General features: G+C 33.7%; 1 protein-coding gene across 2 annotated transcripts in view; it reads left to right on the top strand.

The window, feature by feature from the left end:
• The window catches only part of LOC124299809 (calcium/calmodulin-dependent 3',5'-cyclic nucleotide phosphodiesterase 1-like), a 170,493-nt gene that overhangs the window by 30,754 nt on the left and 123,534 nt on the right, over positions 1 to 16,205 (top strand). The window contains exon 1 of one of the 2 annotated variants that reach the window (XM_046753178.1): positions 12,382 to 13,060. The exons of the other annotated variant lie outside the window; for it this stretch is intronic. Coding sequence (XP_046609134.1) covers positions 12,910 to 13,060 — 151 coding nt within the window. The 5' untranslated portion in view covers positions 12,382 to 12,909. Of the gene's footprint in view, positions 1 to 12,381; positions 13,061 to 16,205 lie in introns of those variants that run through there. 2 annotated transcript variants of the gene reach the window in all.

Raw genomic sequence — 16,205 nt, 5'->3', positions numbered from 1 at the left:
TCTGAAAATTGTCGAGAAGCTTTTCTATATTTATTTTATTTTCCTCGTCTTCTTTTTCACCGAAGATCTCAATAATCGTATAATGCGCAAAATTGCGGTAATTGAACTGTTTTGATCCGAAATATATTTTCGAAAATTATGACTCAGAATTTCAGAGATGGATCGATAAATAGGTAAATGTACGGTAAAATTTCACGTGGTAAATTTATAACTTCATTTAAAGCCTCGTTCAACTAAAAAACGTAGAGTAAACCCTCAGAAACTGATTTTGCGTTGCGATTACCAAAAACAACATTTTTCGTAATTCCAACAATATTCAAACAGTTTTTTCAACGACACCTGTTTTACTCAATTTTTCTCGTTACTGTAACAAATAAAATATTTCTCAGTGTTCAAATTGTTTCCACGATTTCCATTCGAAATTCTAAAAATTATCGGTATTCCGGCGGTTTTGAAATCCGCGTAAAATCAACCGAAGCTCGATGATAACGGTGGTTTGAAAATTTGCAAAAAGGAAATTGCACAATTCTAACAGACACTCGAGACTGCTGCACGCATGCAGATGAACCTTGGAGTGTAAGGGTGGTCGGGAGCGGCGCATCGGAGGCAATGAGAGGGTGATCGATACTAGACACGGACAAAACTCTGTTAAAATAGGAAGGCAGGTACGCTGACCCTGCAAACAGCGAATTTCCGTACCACTCGTGGCGCCGTCGGCAAAATTTCCCTGGCTTACCGGTCCCAGGAAAGGCTTCGGAGCCTGGAAAAACGGTCCGGAGTTCGCTTCCAGTTTTCGATACGGAACGAAGGTCCGGTCTGGCCTTCAGGGGTTTCCCGTCTGCCGAATCGTCGGGAGAAATCGTGGTCAAAATTTATAACGCTGAGCCGGGAGAATTCGAGGTTGCTGAGGTCAAAATTGGCGTGAATAAAAAAAATAAATTTGCGCGTGAAATTATCGCGTGAATGATAAATTTTCGCAAGAATATCTTCAATTTATTAAGGGTGTAAATTTTGTACAATGTAACGTCTCTCTTCGACGCGGAAGTTTCAAAATAATCCAGTCTAACATTTCAAGACTGCAAATAAAATATTTTGCGACAATAGGGAATGATAATAGCTTTCTTTATTTTTTATGGATAAAAATTAGCGAAGATTTTTATTTCGTGGCAGATTTAACGCGTATTTGCACTTTTGCGTAAACTACATTGCAATTTTTCTCCCGCTATTTTTACGTCGCTAAATATTTATAGCAGGTACCTAGGACTTACGATTGCATATGTATGCATGGCTTTTTTACATTTCAATTCTTCCAACGGCTTGCTGGAGGTAATGATATACATATATTACACATGTATAGCCGCGAGCTTGCGACAGTTGTGCAGAAAATGTTTCGGGGTGAATATAATATTTTTGTCCCATTTTGAATACGTTTATATTTATTTCTCTTCTTATTTTTATTTTTATTCATTTTTTTTTTTTTTTTTCTTCCAGGCAACAATTCAAAATGCGATTATCGAAATTTGAAAGCTTCACACGGTACGATTTCTTGTTTATTTATTTATTCATTCATTTTTTTTCCTCACAGTTTATTATCCCCATGCATTCAGTAATTATGCTTATTTTTATGTTCTTCGGATTTTTTTTTTGTTTTTATTCCTTCGCTTATCGTATCCGCGGACGCTTCTCTTAGTGTCTTGAAAATCGATGTTTCTTTTGTCATTTGATCGCCATCGTTGGTGAAAATCGCCTCAATCATCCGTCGATTCTACTTCCAAATTTCTTTTGACGCTCAAATTCGACTCCAATTTGTGTTTCGGCTGATTAGCCTGAAACTTTACTACCAGTAATTTGAAATTGAAGATATTAGATTTTAACGATGCTCAACAAAGAAACACCTCCAAAAATATTTTGAACAATTCAAAGAAAGAATAAAATAATCGGTGTAACGTGTGAAACACTAACAGACATAAATAACAGTAAATTAAATTCCTCTTTTCAGTTGATCCACATTCCAAACGAGTATCGATAATAATATTTCATGCATGCGCAGTGCACCGAATGATAAATATAAATAAACACGTATTGTGTATTCAATATGTGTATACAAACATATTGCGTACGCGTTACAGGCATAAGCAAGCATATTGTATCATTAGAATTGTTATTATTGTTATTACTGTTATTATTATTACTATTATTATTATACTTGGGGTATAGAGAAGAGCAGCGAAAGGGGTGCGAAGCCCAATAATGCGGAAAAGCTTGCCAAGGCATCGGAGCGTGCCTCTTTTACACCTGAGGGAGCATCGCGCACCGGGGGGGATATATCCCACTGTACCATACGTGTAGCATTGGTTGGAAAATTTGCAAGGCTAGGCGCGTATCCATTTCTCATAATAAGAGAAAAGGGACCCGAGAGAAAGGATGGTGAAAAGAATGCGAAAGAATCGGGTGGCGCGTTGTACGTCGATAACGACAAATGTCAGTGATTTTATTCGATGGAATGTGGTTTACCGAACTATCGTTTTGATCAATGAATCGCGTGCGAGAAAAAGTATCACACATTGAACAACAGAACTACAACTGCGACCGAAACTGCATTTACAACTGCAACTACATTCGCAAGTACAACTGTATTTGCATTTACGGCTACAACTGTATTTACATTTACAACTACAACTAGATTTGCATTTGCAACTACAACTACTACTACATTTACAACTACAATTACAACTGCAACTGCAACTGCAACTGCAACTAAAATTGAAACTACAAATACAACTACATTTACATTTACAACTAGAACTACAAACAGAACTACAACTACAACTACAATCACAAAATACAGCTACATTTAGATTTATAACTACAACTACATTTACATTTACAACTGGAACTACAACCAGAACTACTATTACGACTACAACTAAAACTACAACTACAACTAAAACTGCAACTGCAACTGCAGCTACAATTACAACTATATTCGCGATTACAACTACATTCACAACTACAACCACATTGACATTCAAAACTACAGCTAGATTCGTATTTCCAACTAGAACTACATTTAGATTTATAACTACAACTACATTTACATTTACAACTGGAGATACAACTACAACTCTATTTATAACTACAACCACATTGGCATTCGCAATTACAGCTAGATTCACATTTACAACTACAACTACATTTTGATTCACAACCACAACTACAACTACAACTACAACTACAACTACAACTGCAACTACAACTACAACTACAACTACAACTACAACTACAACTACAACTACAACTACAACTACAACTACAACTACAACTACAACTACAACTACAACTACAACTACAACTACAACTACAACTACAACTACAACTACAACTACATTTACAACTACAACTACGACTGCAACTGGAACTACAACTACAACTACAATTTTTATATCATTTGCAATTTGAAAACTACGGATGTGTTAATGTAAAATCGAGTTAACGTTTATCACTGGTGTTATCAGAGAGCGATTTATCGCGCCCTTTGTGTCGATGTATAAATTCATCTAGCGTGCGGTTAGATATCAGCATGACGTCGCAGGTTTACGACTTTTATTTCTAATTCCTGACGTCCCGGGGGCTGCAGTTTGGATTGAAGGGACGATATTGTTACGCTTAGGAGATATTCGCGGCCACAGAATCATGTCTGGGATCGAAGAAGGGGTTAACTGTGTGCCTGCAGCTTTAATACACGCACACACACGAACAGGCGCACTCAAATATACCTGCCTGTGCGTATTATACACTTATTGTGTGTATAAGGCAATGATTGACTTCCCGGTCACGTAGCTCTGAGCACGGTAGTAGCCGGGAAAGATAATGCGAGCGGTATCTAATCTAATCTAATCTAATCTTACTTAATAGCAATCAGAATGCTGGTGAAACGGTTTAATCTGGATAGCATTGTACGGAGCTTAATAGAACCGATTTCCGCCTCTTTCTCACCGCCTCGACGGCTTTTCTTTCACCATTTCTTTGTTGCGTTGTCTTTTTGTTTTTTGTTTTTTTTGGTACGATTTAATGGAGCGTGCTTGAAACAAATACAAAAGAAATATATAAACTGTATGAAAAAAATCCAACATTTTTATTTTCAAAATTCAAGTCGAACATATTGTTTCAAATCACGGAAAAAGAATGATATCCAAATTCGAGCTGTTGATATCAATATTCCGAGGTGCGTTATCGCGATTTTTTATTTCCCATTTGAATAACAATGGAATTTTTTTTTTTTCTTTCATTATATTTTGCAACTTTATAACTGTTCAACGCATAAGTGCAATGATAAGACCAGAAAGTATTTTTGTAGGGAATTCAACGCTCTACAAAAACGTTCTTTTTTCATTTTATGATAAATTTACTCTTTCAAAAGTTATTCAGGGTCCTTAAACACCTTTTTACTTTAAATAAATTATTTTGAACTTGAATTTCGGAAAAAAAAAAAAAGAAAATAGTCGACTCTTTGACACAATCTAATATCCGTATATAAATACTGAAATTTGCAATTTTCGATATTTTTACCTTGTACGTTGACTTACCAGGAATACTAGGAAAATCGAAACCAATTCTTGCGAAAGATTTTGTGAATCGAAGGTAATATTTGTAGGTGAAAAATTTCCGGTTAGATCGAGAGTCTTTTCCCTACGGAAAAGCCGGGAAACTTGTGAAACTTAATTTCAAACTTTCAAACCGTCGACATCCCTCCATATACCCTCCTGTGATTCTTTCGGAATTGCTGACATAGTTCTTGACTTCGAAATCAATATTTTACCCGTATCGCGTCGATATTTCGACGTGTACAATTTTTAAATTGCTTTTGAAACTCCGTTCTTCATTCTATTTTCATGCCACGTGATATTGACATTTTTTCTTTTCTAGATCTTGTATAAAATTGACATTCACAGTTTTACAGGAATAATACTATACATAAGATTTTCATACGTAAACTGCACGGAGAATAAAAGGTTAAATAAAAAAAAAAAAAAAACCGACAAGTTTTTGGATACAAAATTTCGATGTTCAATTTAAAATTCTATTTCAACAGGTTGAAATATTCGATCACTCCGTGATTAGTTGAGTTTATTTATCGGCTGACTCCTTGCCTTGGATTAGTATTAATATCGTAGAGCAACCTTCAGGTAATATTCGAGCCCTCGATTCGAACAACGGCTCAGACAAAGCTGCCTGATCAAAGTCTGCCAATTAGCGTTGGATCTTGGCTCGGATACGTACTTCATAATAAGTTTCCTCGTTATGTGAAACCTTGAATTCACAGCGAAACAATTCGAAGCACATACTTGGCGAGCCGTTAATGCGAATACTTACCGTTACCGAATCGAAGAATCGTCGACGCTTCGCAAGAAACATGTATTATCAATTAATCGATCGATCAGTATTCCATTAAACACTATCAATTTCTTATCTAGCTGAACAATTACTCTTTATCGGCTTATCGACATCGTTGAAAATTATTAACAACCGTTTATCGTTGATTCAGATTTTTTCTTGTTTCGCATTTTGACGAGGAGAATTGAAAAGGCTGTGACTGCCATTTTTTTTTTTTTTTTTTTTTTTTTTTCAAAATAAATTTACCCATCTACGAAACATTGGATTTTTCACACAGATACTTTCAATTGTTCGATTGATCTGCTTTGCCGATGTTTAACTATAAATTCTGCACCCTCGTTAAAGTTGTCGGTAATATTACTTTGGACGAGTAATTTGGTGAACGCGTTGCAATTTGATTGAATCAAATAAAATCTCAAATTCCAAAATGGAAGACGATTCGCGATTGTAAAATACAGATTTCTTACAATCTCGATATTATCAAATTCTCGATGTATATTCGATGCCCGCCGGATGAACTACGATTAAACGAAAAGAAGAATGGCAACTATCTTAGCCAAACGAATATTTTTATTCAACTATTTCTTTTTTTTTTGTATTCTTTTAGTTCGTTTTAACCTCTCACAATTTTTTCATTCCCGTCCTCTCTCTTCGTCTCTGTCTGTATCGGTTTTTCGAATAGGTATCGCAAAACCGTCGACTCGAAATTGGGAATTTTGTTAATTAGTCGCCGTCTGTAGCAGGGGGAGGGTCGCGATCAGTGTCCTGTCAATACGGACTAATACCAGCTGTCAATTGTTGGATATCTGTGACGAGTGGCGGCAATTATCGCCAAATTCCTGACCCAGGCACGGAGATAGAGATATAGATAGTGAAATGGAAAGAGAGAGAGAGAGGGAGAGAGAAAATAAAAAAGAAAAAACGATACGTTTCTACTTTTTTTTTTCTTTTGCTTCTCTCTCTCTCTCTCTCGATAAAATTGACCGGCAATTTTTTTTTTTTTTTTTTCCGCAACCCCTTTCGCACCTTTGCCCCGTTTTCCACCCTCCCCTTCTGGTTCGCGGTTTTGGAGTCGGTCTGGAATCGACGGAGCGAGTCGCGCAGGCGTCAAATCGAGGCAGAATACGCGAAGAAACACCCCAGATAAACGCCACGGGGGTTGACAGACCACGTGGAGAGACTCGCTTCGAGAGGACGTGTGTGTCGGAGTTCTCGGGACTACGGTGATAAAGGAAATAGAAAAAAATAAAAAAAATATCGAAGGGAAAATCGCGCTTAGCTAGTTGCGAAGAGATTTTTTTTTTTTGGCCTTTCCGTGTGTTTTTTTTTTTTTTTTGTTTTTTTGTTTTTCCTTCTTTCACGCGAATTTCGAACGGTCGAAAAGGTGAAGGATAAAAAGAAAAAAAGGTCGTGTACGAAACTCGTCACGCGGAATCGAATAAGTGAAAATACCAAACCACTTGTGTAAATCGAGATGATCCAGACACCCTGTTGAATTTGAATCCAAAATTGAAAATATAAAAAAAAAAAAAAAACCGCATGAAATCGCGTGAAAATTATTTTTAAAGAATTACGAGTTACCGAAGATTTTTCAAAAACATTGTGCTAAAGAGATTGTGCAGAATTATGTGAAGACAAATTATACAGTGAAGTCAAATAAATTGTACGAATTGGTTTTTCAATTTTTCAAATTCTGAATATCATCTTCGAAGGGGATTTATTTATTTTTTTTTTTTTTTGTTTTCTTTTTTCCTGCACAACGAGACAAGAATTTTTTAGAAAGCGAAACGAAGCAAAAAGTCAAGTGGTGTGTAACAGCGAGTGCGACGGAGTGAAAAAAAAATAAAAAGGATAAAAAGTTATATGAAATTGATTAATTAAGGTTAGAGTGGTTAATTAAGTTATATGTAAGGAATTCATTAGACGGTTTTCCTGTACATAACGTGGAATGTATATATACATACATATATACTTAGGTAGGATTCTAAGCGCGACTCGAATAGTAGGGAGAAAAAAAAAAAAATTAAAAAGGACGATAAAGAAAAAAGTTTTGTCGAAATAAAAATGCATGCGGTTTGAAAGTGCAGCTCGCGTCGTTTGAAATTTTAATTAAGAGACGTCGGCTTTTTTTTCTCCAACGCGTATTACGTTAATTCGGCATTTAATTTTCGATGTTCTTTTTTTTTTTTTTTTTTCTTGTTTTATCACTATTTCGATTAATTTTGTCGATGTTATTTTTTTTTTTGCAGTTATCCAAGTCGTTACTCAAATTGTCAGCTTATCGCTCTTGGATAATATAATTTTTGATTTTGTTTACCGAATTTATGCCGTTCAGTTTTTATTTATTATTGATTAAACGCTATTTTTTCTAAACTAGGAATCATTCAAGCCTTCGACCTTTTTCATCCGTCTTCACTTTTGTCGTAGAATATAAAAAAGAAAGGGAAAGAGAAAGAAAGAGGGAGAGAGAGAGAGAGATTAAATTAAATTAAATTTACAGATTTAAAGTGAAAAAACCATCGCAAATATATATTACATTATATTATTTTGCAAACAACTAATAAAGAGTGTAAAGTTCACCGATGTATGGTTTTTTTTTTTTTTTCGTTTGGGCTTTCTTTCCTTTCCTTTCAACTCTTTTCTCATAATTATCGAACCAGAAGCGCGGAGCTAAAATTATAAAATTGTAAAACGAATCTTGCGCACAAACACACACAAACACAAAAATACGGGGAAATAAATACGAAATAAAGAAAGATTCGAGATAAATTTTGACGGCAATGCGATTATAAGAAAATTAATACTGCAAACAACGGTATATAACGGGATGAAACTTGATTACCTTTTCCCAATGTACACTACGCAGGCAATTAAAAATTGTACGTTCATTGCGAGAAAGACGAATGGACGGTTTTATTACAGGTACATAAGCAGAGAAACCGTGGGATCGTTTGATGTGACTTAACGCGTTTTCCAACGACTCGAATTATGAGCTTCGCGTTACATCTGACTTTTCTCATTCCGCGTTGTATTATTATTATTATTATTATCATTATCATTATTATTTTTATTTTTTTTTTCGTTCGTTTGTTCTTAGCTTTTTTACGCCTGCTTTGTTTTTTGTATTCTTCTCGTATAAATTGCAGGTTTGACGATATTAACCTTTTTTTTTTTTTTTTTCTCTTAATTTATACCGGAAAACAAAACAAACAAATGACTATCCGATTGAAAGGAAAATTTTAACTAACTAGACGATCGATAAAGATTAAAAAGATAATCTCTTTGGTCTTTATTTTTCGTTGATTTCTGTTACAATAATATCCATTGTTTTATCTGTTCAAATTCAAAAGATCAATTATGTTGTTAAAATCTCTTCAACGCGAATCTGTTGGTATCCGTAAGTATTTGTTTTTTTTTTCATTCCCGTTACTTTCTTAACACATCATATATCGTTAAGCTAAAGTCGTTTTCGAAAATAGCAAGGTTAAATTATTCTATTTTCACCCCTGGGTTATTTATACATAAAACATTCACATCGCGTACCTCATTCATCTTATACCATATATCGTCTTCGGTAACAAATAATGCAAGAGGATGCGTGTCTGGACGAAGTTAGTACGTATAAACGGCGATCAATGCGGAATAAAAGTCGGAAAATTCGTCAGGTTTCATCCCTTGTCATTTTACTTACAGAGTGAACTAAATAAAACGAAAAAAAAAAAAAAAAAATCAAAATCAAAAAATTTTTTTACTACGACTAGGAAAATGACGAAGTGAACGGAAGGAGAAAAAAAAAAAAAAGAAATGACAAATTTAAGTTGAAAAGAAAAACTGAAGATTTTAAAAATGTTTCTTTTTGCCGGTCTCTCTACATTTTTCAAGTCTGAAGAAAGAGAGGGGAAAAAAGAAAGAAAAAAAAAAAAAAAAAAATTGAAAAATAAACCAACATGTGAAAACATTTGAAAAATAGAATTGAAAAATATAGTCGGAAAATTGAATAGTATAAATTTGAAATATTTCTTGTACTCGGAATTGCACTGATTAAACAATTTTTTTTTTTTTTTTTAATTTGCTCACGTGTAACGGTTCATCTTGTGTTTCCTTTGTTTTCGAAAACGGGACACTCGGTATATCCTGATACCTGTGATATAGCGACGAGCTTGGATTAGACGGCTAAAAATAAAGAAGCGCAAGGGAGAAACAAGGACACGCGTGACGGTATCAAAATGAAAAGAGAAGGTAGAGGAAAAAAAAGTGCGGACATCAAACACGGACATGAGTAAGGACAAAAACGGGACGATAAAAACCGAAATTATCCCAACCGCACGATTACACTCGTTGAACAAAATTTGAAAATCTCTAAGTGTGACAAAGCGTGAAATCATCTTCAGCTTTTTATTCTGTCATCACGAGGGTCAAACAGATTTTTTTAATCCTGCGAAGACGACGAAAATTGCCCACGTTGTGGGGAAAAGAAAGATGAATGAGATTTTTTCAGTTAACGCGCTGAAAAAAAAAGAAACACGTTTTTTAAATCACAGATCGACTCGTTCAGTCAATTTAAAAAAGAAATATCCAGTTAATCAATTGTTCTGTAAAGTGATTTTGATATTTGTTTGAATTTAAATTTTCACCACCTAACGAATGATTATATTATATATTAAAATAAATTGGCGTGTCTATAAGAAAATATATTATACGCACATCGATATATATATATTTTTGTTTTTTCAAATCGACGAATCTGATGATTGAATTCAATCGACTGGTAGAAAAGAAAGAAATGTAAATTGATTCGAGTAACCGAATTCTATTGAAGCAAATGTACAGATTTGCAAATAAATTTCGTTATTAAAATCCGCAAGTGATAATCACGATTTAATTGTAACAAAACAAACCTGAATTTGACAGCAAACAAAAATTGCATAAAATGCGAGATTATTTTTCTTGACGTGTTACATTATATTTTTTATTTATTTATTTATTTTTTTTTTTGTTTCGCATCGCGTATAAAGCCAGATACAAAATTTGAAAGGGTACAAAAGAAACGAATGTCACAGTTGTAAGCCAAAAACACGCGTGTTTTTTTTTTTTTTATTTTTTTTTCACACTCTGTAAAATTGCGAATTTAATTGTCACACAACGACGAGACTAAGAGGCTTGAAAATTTCCCCCTCGAAATAGATATTTTCCGGCAAACTCGCCCCGGGTCCTCGTTTATTTCAATCCTCTCACCTGAAATTTTCCCACATGCCACGTGTGATTCGCGATCGCGTGACGCGGTAAGCGGGGGCGTACATTATATAATCACCTATGTACGCGTGTTTTAGTCGTTGCCGCAATTGAACCAGCGTCCGCATAGGTACATACTTATGTATACATGCGTGCATGTACACATGTGTATATATATACACATATATATATATATGTATATATACATACCTGTGCACATAGATTGCGAATTGAAATTGGATGTTGACCTCCGGTGTTTAACTCGATATATGGACGACGTGTAGGTAGATGCGGACGAATGTATGTACGTGTTCATGTTTATTACGTACCTGTACGCATATATAGGGGCAGGGGGGGGGGGCAAAATGGGGTAACCCAAAAATTTCGTAAACGGTCAAAAATGACATCTAGCATCGTTTTACACTAAGAAGCTAAAAGAGAAAGAAAACATTTGTATACTTTTTGCGAAAAAATACAAGTAAAAGAAATGGAAACAACAAGAAAAAAAACTTTTTAAAAATTACGTTGAGAGTAAATTTTATTACTAACGTTAATTTGAAAAGTAATTATTACACATATTTTATTTGCTTGAAGAAGGAAAAAAAAAAATTACTTTTTTTAGGGTTACCCCATTTTTCTCGCAAAAATAAAATTTTTTTCTTACTGGAAATAGTAAAAATTGACATTATTTACGTTGATTGCAACTGAAAAAAAGAAAATTCAACATACTTACGTTCGCAAAGTTTTAGTATTTCCTTAAGTACCCCGTTTTAAGTACCCACCTTCCCCTGTACACTGAGAAAAATTTCATTCGTTACGGTAACTAGAGAAATTCAGTAAGACAGGTATCGTTTAAAAAAAACTGTTTCAATGTTGTTGGAATTACGAAAAACGAGGAACGCGTTAACATTTTGCGCTATTGTCGATCCTTTTTTTGGTAATTTCAAGGGAAAATCAGTTTCTGAGAGATTTACTCTACTTTTTTTTTCAGTTAAACAAGGCTTTAACGTCAATTTATTTTAGCACATTCATTTCCGCGTGAATTTTTTCACTTTAACGTAAACATTGCACGATTTTTCAAATCTCGTCTTCTTCCCGATCTTGGAATCTCAAGAATTTGCATTGAAACTTGATTTCGAAAATTCATTCAAGTATTACGACCCAGTGATAAAAAAAATTATATACATTTTATTTTTTTTTTTCTCAAGACGCATGAACTTTCGACGAATCGTATTTTGAATCGAGAAGCTTCGGGTTAACGGCTAAAAAATCATTTTTTTTCTTTCCAATGAAACTTGATTTTTTAAATTCATTCTATTGTTACAACTCAGTGATAACGTACGTTGCATAATCAATTTTTCTTTTCAATTATAATATGGATGAATTTTCGACGAATGATAAGAAGAACAATCAATTTTCAAAATATACTCGTAAATAGAAAAGAGAATATGAAGATTTGTGTAGTAAGAAAAAAATTATTGCCGTTATTTGAAGAATATATTTTAAAACGCTGAAACGTTTCTTGACATTACAATTTTATATATTCAGAGTTTCTTGATTGAAAAATAATCAAATTTATAAAAATAAAACAACTATCCATGTTATTTTATTTTGCGTCTGTCGAAAGAAATGAATTTCAGTGTTGAATAGAATTCTGAAAATTCTGAAAATGAATAGAACTATTCTTCTATCTCGAGTCTCGAATCCTTGAATTTCGATTTGAAACAAACGAATTTCTCCTCTTCTCTTCTTCTTATTTTCTAATTATTTCGCTAATTACTTCGCTAATTGAATTGGCGCAGAATTTTCAAGCACAAAGTAAAATGACCCGAAATCGACGTAATAGCAGCAGAATTCTCTTTCTCTGTATCTTTCGTCGACGCCCTTTTATTAACCAAGCAAGAAATATTTTAATTCCATCCAAGAATATTAACTTCGTCATTCCGGCTCCATTCCGTGCCTGTGTGATTAATTACATTCTTAACTGCGATAGAAATGCGAACCGCAGTAGCCAAACTTCGTCGATCATTTTGACAAACAATTTCGTTGTACGATTCGAAATTTGTTGAAAAAAAAAAACAAAAAAAATAACAAAAAAAAGCATTCCGAAAAATTGCCAAATTTCACCGTCACAATTCGCAGATTGAACAAATATCCGCGTTTCAAGTTTGAATTATGCGAAGAGAAACAGTGAACGTTGTTTAAAAAAAAAAAAAATAATCAACAAATAAACAAAAAAAAAAAAAAAAAAAAAAAAAAAAAAAAACACCACTCGGCGACAAAATGAGTGATCAAAATCCTAGACGATCCGTTTCTAAGACCGGATCTATTCGCGGACCGCCGCCACCGCCGCCTCAACATCCGGCTCATCCCAGGCTCTTCAAGAAGTGCAAAAGCGCAACTTTTCAAATCGACGGCGCCACCTACACCATAGGTATTGTTCCACGCCATCGTTACTCAAATTACGTGCTTGAATTCGCTTGAGTTTTTGCGAGAGTTGGTTTTTGTCTTCCTTCTTTGAATGAAAAAAAAAAAAAAAATAAAAAATAAAACCTACCATTCACCAAGTTGATGAAAGAAATGTTTTTATTTTTAGTATTTTTCAGCATGTGGTTTTTTTTTTTGTACGCACGTTTCCTTAACTGTTCGACAATTTATTATATGTGAAACGATTGTTCCCGAGTGGTTTGACTCTTTGAAATAAGTGAAAAATGATTCGAACGATTCGAAAAGAAATTTTTTTCATATCGTTTGGATTTGAAAAAAAAAATTTGCCACTCTTTCGATCGTCCGAGAAAAAATTTACACAGATTCGATATCGTTGGTACTTCCATTGTTGTAATTATAATCATCGTTGTCACGAGCGATGCGATTGTAATTTTTATTAATTTGCGAGATTTGATAATATTAAAAAAAAAAAAAAAAAAACAAACCTACTTTTCGCCAAGTTGATGAAGCAAATATTTCTATTTCTAGTAATTTTCGGTACGTTTTTTTTTTGTTTTTGTTCTTGTACGCATTTCGTTGAATACTCAACAATTTATATTTTGTAGAATGAATATTGAGCAGTTGAATTGTCTGAAATATGTGAATAATGTTTCGACCGACCGGAAAACAAATCAAATTTCGCGAATTATTTGCATAAAAAAAAAAAAAAAAAAAAAAAAAATTTCATCCCACTATTCGATCTGAAAAAAATTTACACAGATTCGATATCGTTAGTACTTCGGTCGTTGAAATTATAATTTTATAATTATCGTCGCGATGAGCGATGCGATTTAATCTTTTTCACCTGACGGTTCAAAGTTCATTGAACTTCGCGCTAACTAAATCGGGCAATAATTTATTACAAGACACTTATGTAAGTAGTATTCGAGAGGATTACAGGCAAGTGTTTGTAGTTACCGTTTATAATTGATAGAACTGGATTACGGGTGATAATAAATTATTCGAAAGATCTCCGGGCGATTTACGTTCGGTTTATTCGCCTACCGAATTTCCTAGATTACTGCAATACCGAGTAAAAGCTCTGCTTTGAACGTAATTCATTCATCGATAGTTTATTTATCATTTCGTAAGCGCACGCCTCGTTTCTTATGTACACATACACACACACACACATATATATATATATATATATATATATATATATATATATATATATATATATATATATATATATACACACTAAGTTTGGCGGAAAGATCGTCAGTCGTCGTTACGTCGTTCGTACAATATAAACGAGATGCCTAACGAGAATTGATGATTGTGTACCAAAGTGGAATTCCTATATTCACTAAGCTCTTTTCCGATATCTCTGTTTCTCTCTTTATTTTCGTTAAGCTTCGTCGATCCCTCAAAACTTTCAAAACTCGCCCAGAGACGAAAGGATATTTTTTTTTTTTTTTTTCTTATCTTATCCTTTTATTCACAACCACTTTTCGTTGAAGATAATTTTTTTTATTTTATCATTTATTTTTTTTTTTTCACGATTCTACGCGTTGCAAGATTTGCGAGAAAATTTGCTAAAGTTTGATTAAATTTTCACTTGTAATTTTGCACTATTAGGCAGTATGGCAAAAAGTTGTTGTTTGTTTTGTTTTTTCTTTCTTTCTTTCTTCTTCGTTTCGATCGATGCGTCACGTTTCACATGAAAACAAGTAATCCGAACGTCAAAGGATAAAATTTGACAGAAAAATTAAACCGTTTTTAATATCCGGTCAATTTGTGAATTGGAATAATTTTTACCGGTTGAGAATGATATGATTAAAAAAATGAAAAAAAAAACGAATCTTCTCACCGCGCGTCACTCGGACATTAATTAAAATAACCATATTTATACAGTATCTGTATATTATATGCCTATATTCCGTTTGTATATAAATTATCAGTAATATTTATTCATCGCCGCGTTTTCTCGTTACGCGGGTATTTATGTGATATACAGTACATAATACGTATATTTATATTTATATACACAGATGTGTATCCGCCGCAATGATTTCTCAACATTCGTTTATATTTCGTTATTTACGCACGAATTGATTTAGCGGGTAAAACGAGAAATACGAGAAGTTGAATTGTTTCCTCGACGTCCGACGTTGTCGATGTCGCATTTATTGTTAGATTTAATTTAAAAGAAACAAAGCGAGGAATACTTTCAAGCGAAGTAACTGGTACGCCTGTGTATCTTACTTATAGTGAATTTATCGTACCTAAGTACGTAACTTTGTATCAATGAGAGAAATTTTTAGTTCCGGTTACCGCTCGGTTCTTGACTATTTTCATTTTTTACCACAATCGAAAAATATAGTTCCAGGTAGAAAATGAAAATTAAGTTTTTTTGGCCTTGTTTGACTAAAAAAAGTAGAGTTAACCTCGGAAACTGATTTTGCGTTGCAATAACTAAAAAAGGATCGACGATAGCGCAAAATGGTTAGGCGTACCTCGTTTTTCGTCATTCCAACAATATTCAAACAGTTTTTTTTCAACGATACCTGTTTTACTGAATTTTTCTAGTTACTGTAACAAATGAAATTTTTCTCAGTGTGCAATCAAACGACAGATGCCCGAAGCGATTCTCTTGTCGTTTTCTCTTTATCTCCGTAAAGTATCCGCCGTGTACCCGTATTATTATTGCCTATCAATATATACGTACATATGTACACTGTACATATATATATTTTTTTTTCATAAAACAGCTTTTCCGTGTTCACGTGTTCTTGTGTGATTATGTCGATAATAATAAGCTCTCGCCGATCGCTAGATTATTGCAATCAGCACCGGGTGAAAAAAAATAATATTGAAATTGTTAACAGAGGGATAAAAGGAGATCGTTCTCTTTCATTCATAATAATAATAACAACAACAACAACAGTAACAATAGTATTACAATAAGTAATTTGAAAAACCAAAGATCGATAAAATTTTCAATCTTCGTGAAAAATATGCAATCGGGTGGGTGTATTATTGTTTGAAATCGTCGAAGACGAAGAGAAAAACTTGTCAATCGCACCGTCAATCGACTTTATTCTTACTTCATATCCTTTTTACCCGATGACGAATTTCAACAAAATAAC

The sequence above is a fragment of the Neodiprion virginianus genome, chromosome 3 (assembly GCF_021901495.1).
Source record: "Neodiprion virginianus isolate iyNeoVirg1 chromosome 3, iyNeoVirg1.1, whole genome shotgun sequence".
Classification (NCBI taxonomy): Eukaryota; Metazoa; Arthropoda; class Insecta; order Hymenoptera; family Diprionidae; genus Neodiprion; species Neodiprion virginianus.
Note: the sequence above shows the minus strand (reverse complement) of the source record. Positions and strands in the feature narration are given on the sequence as shown.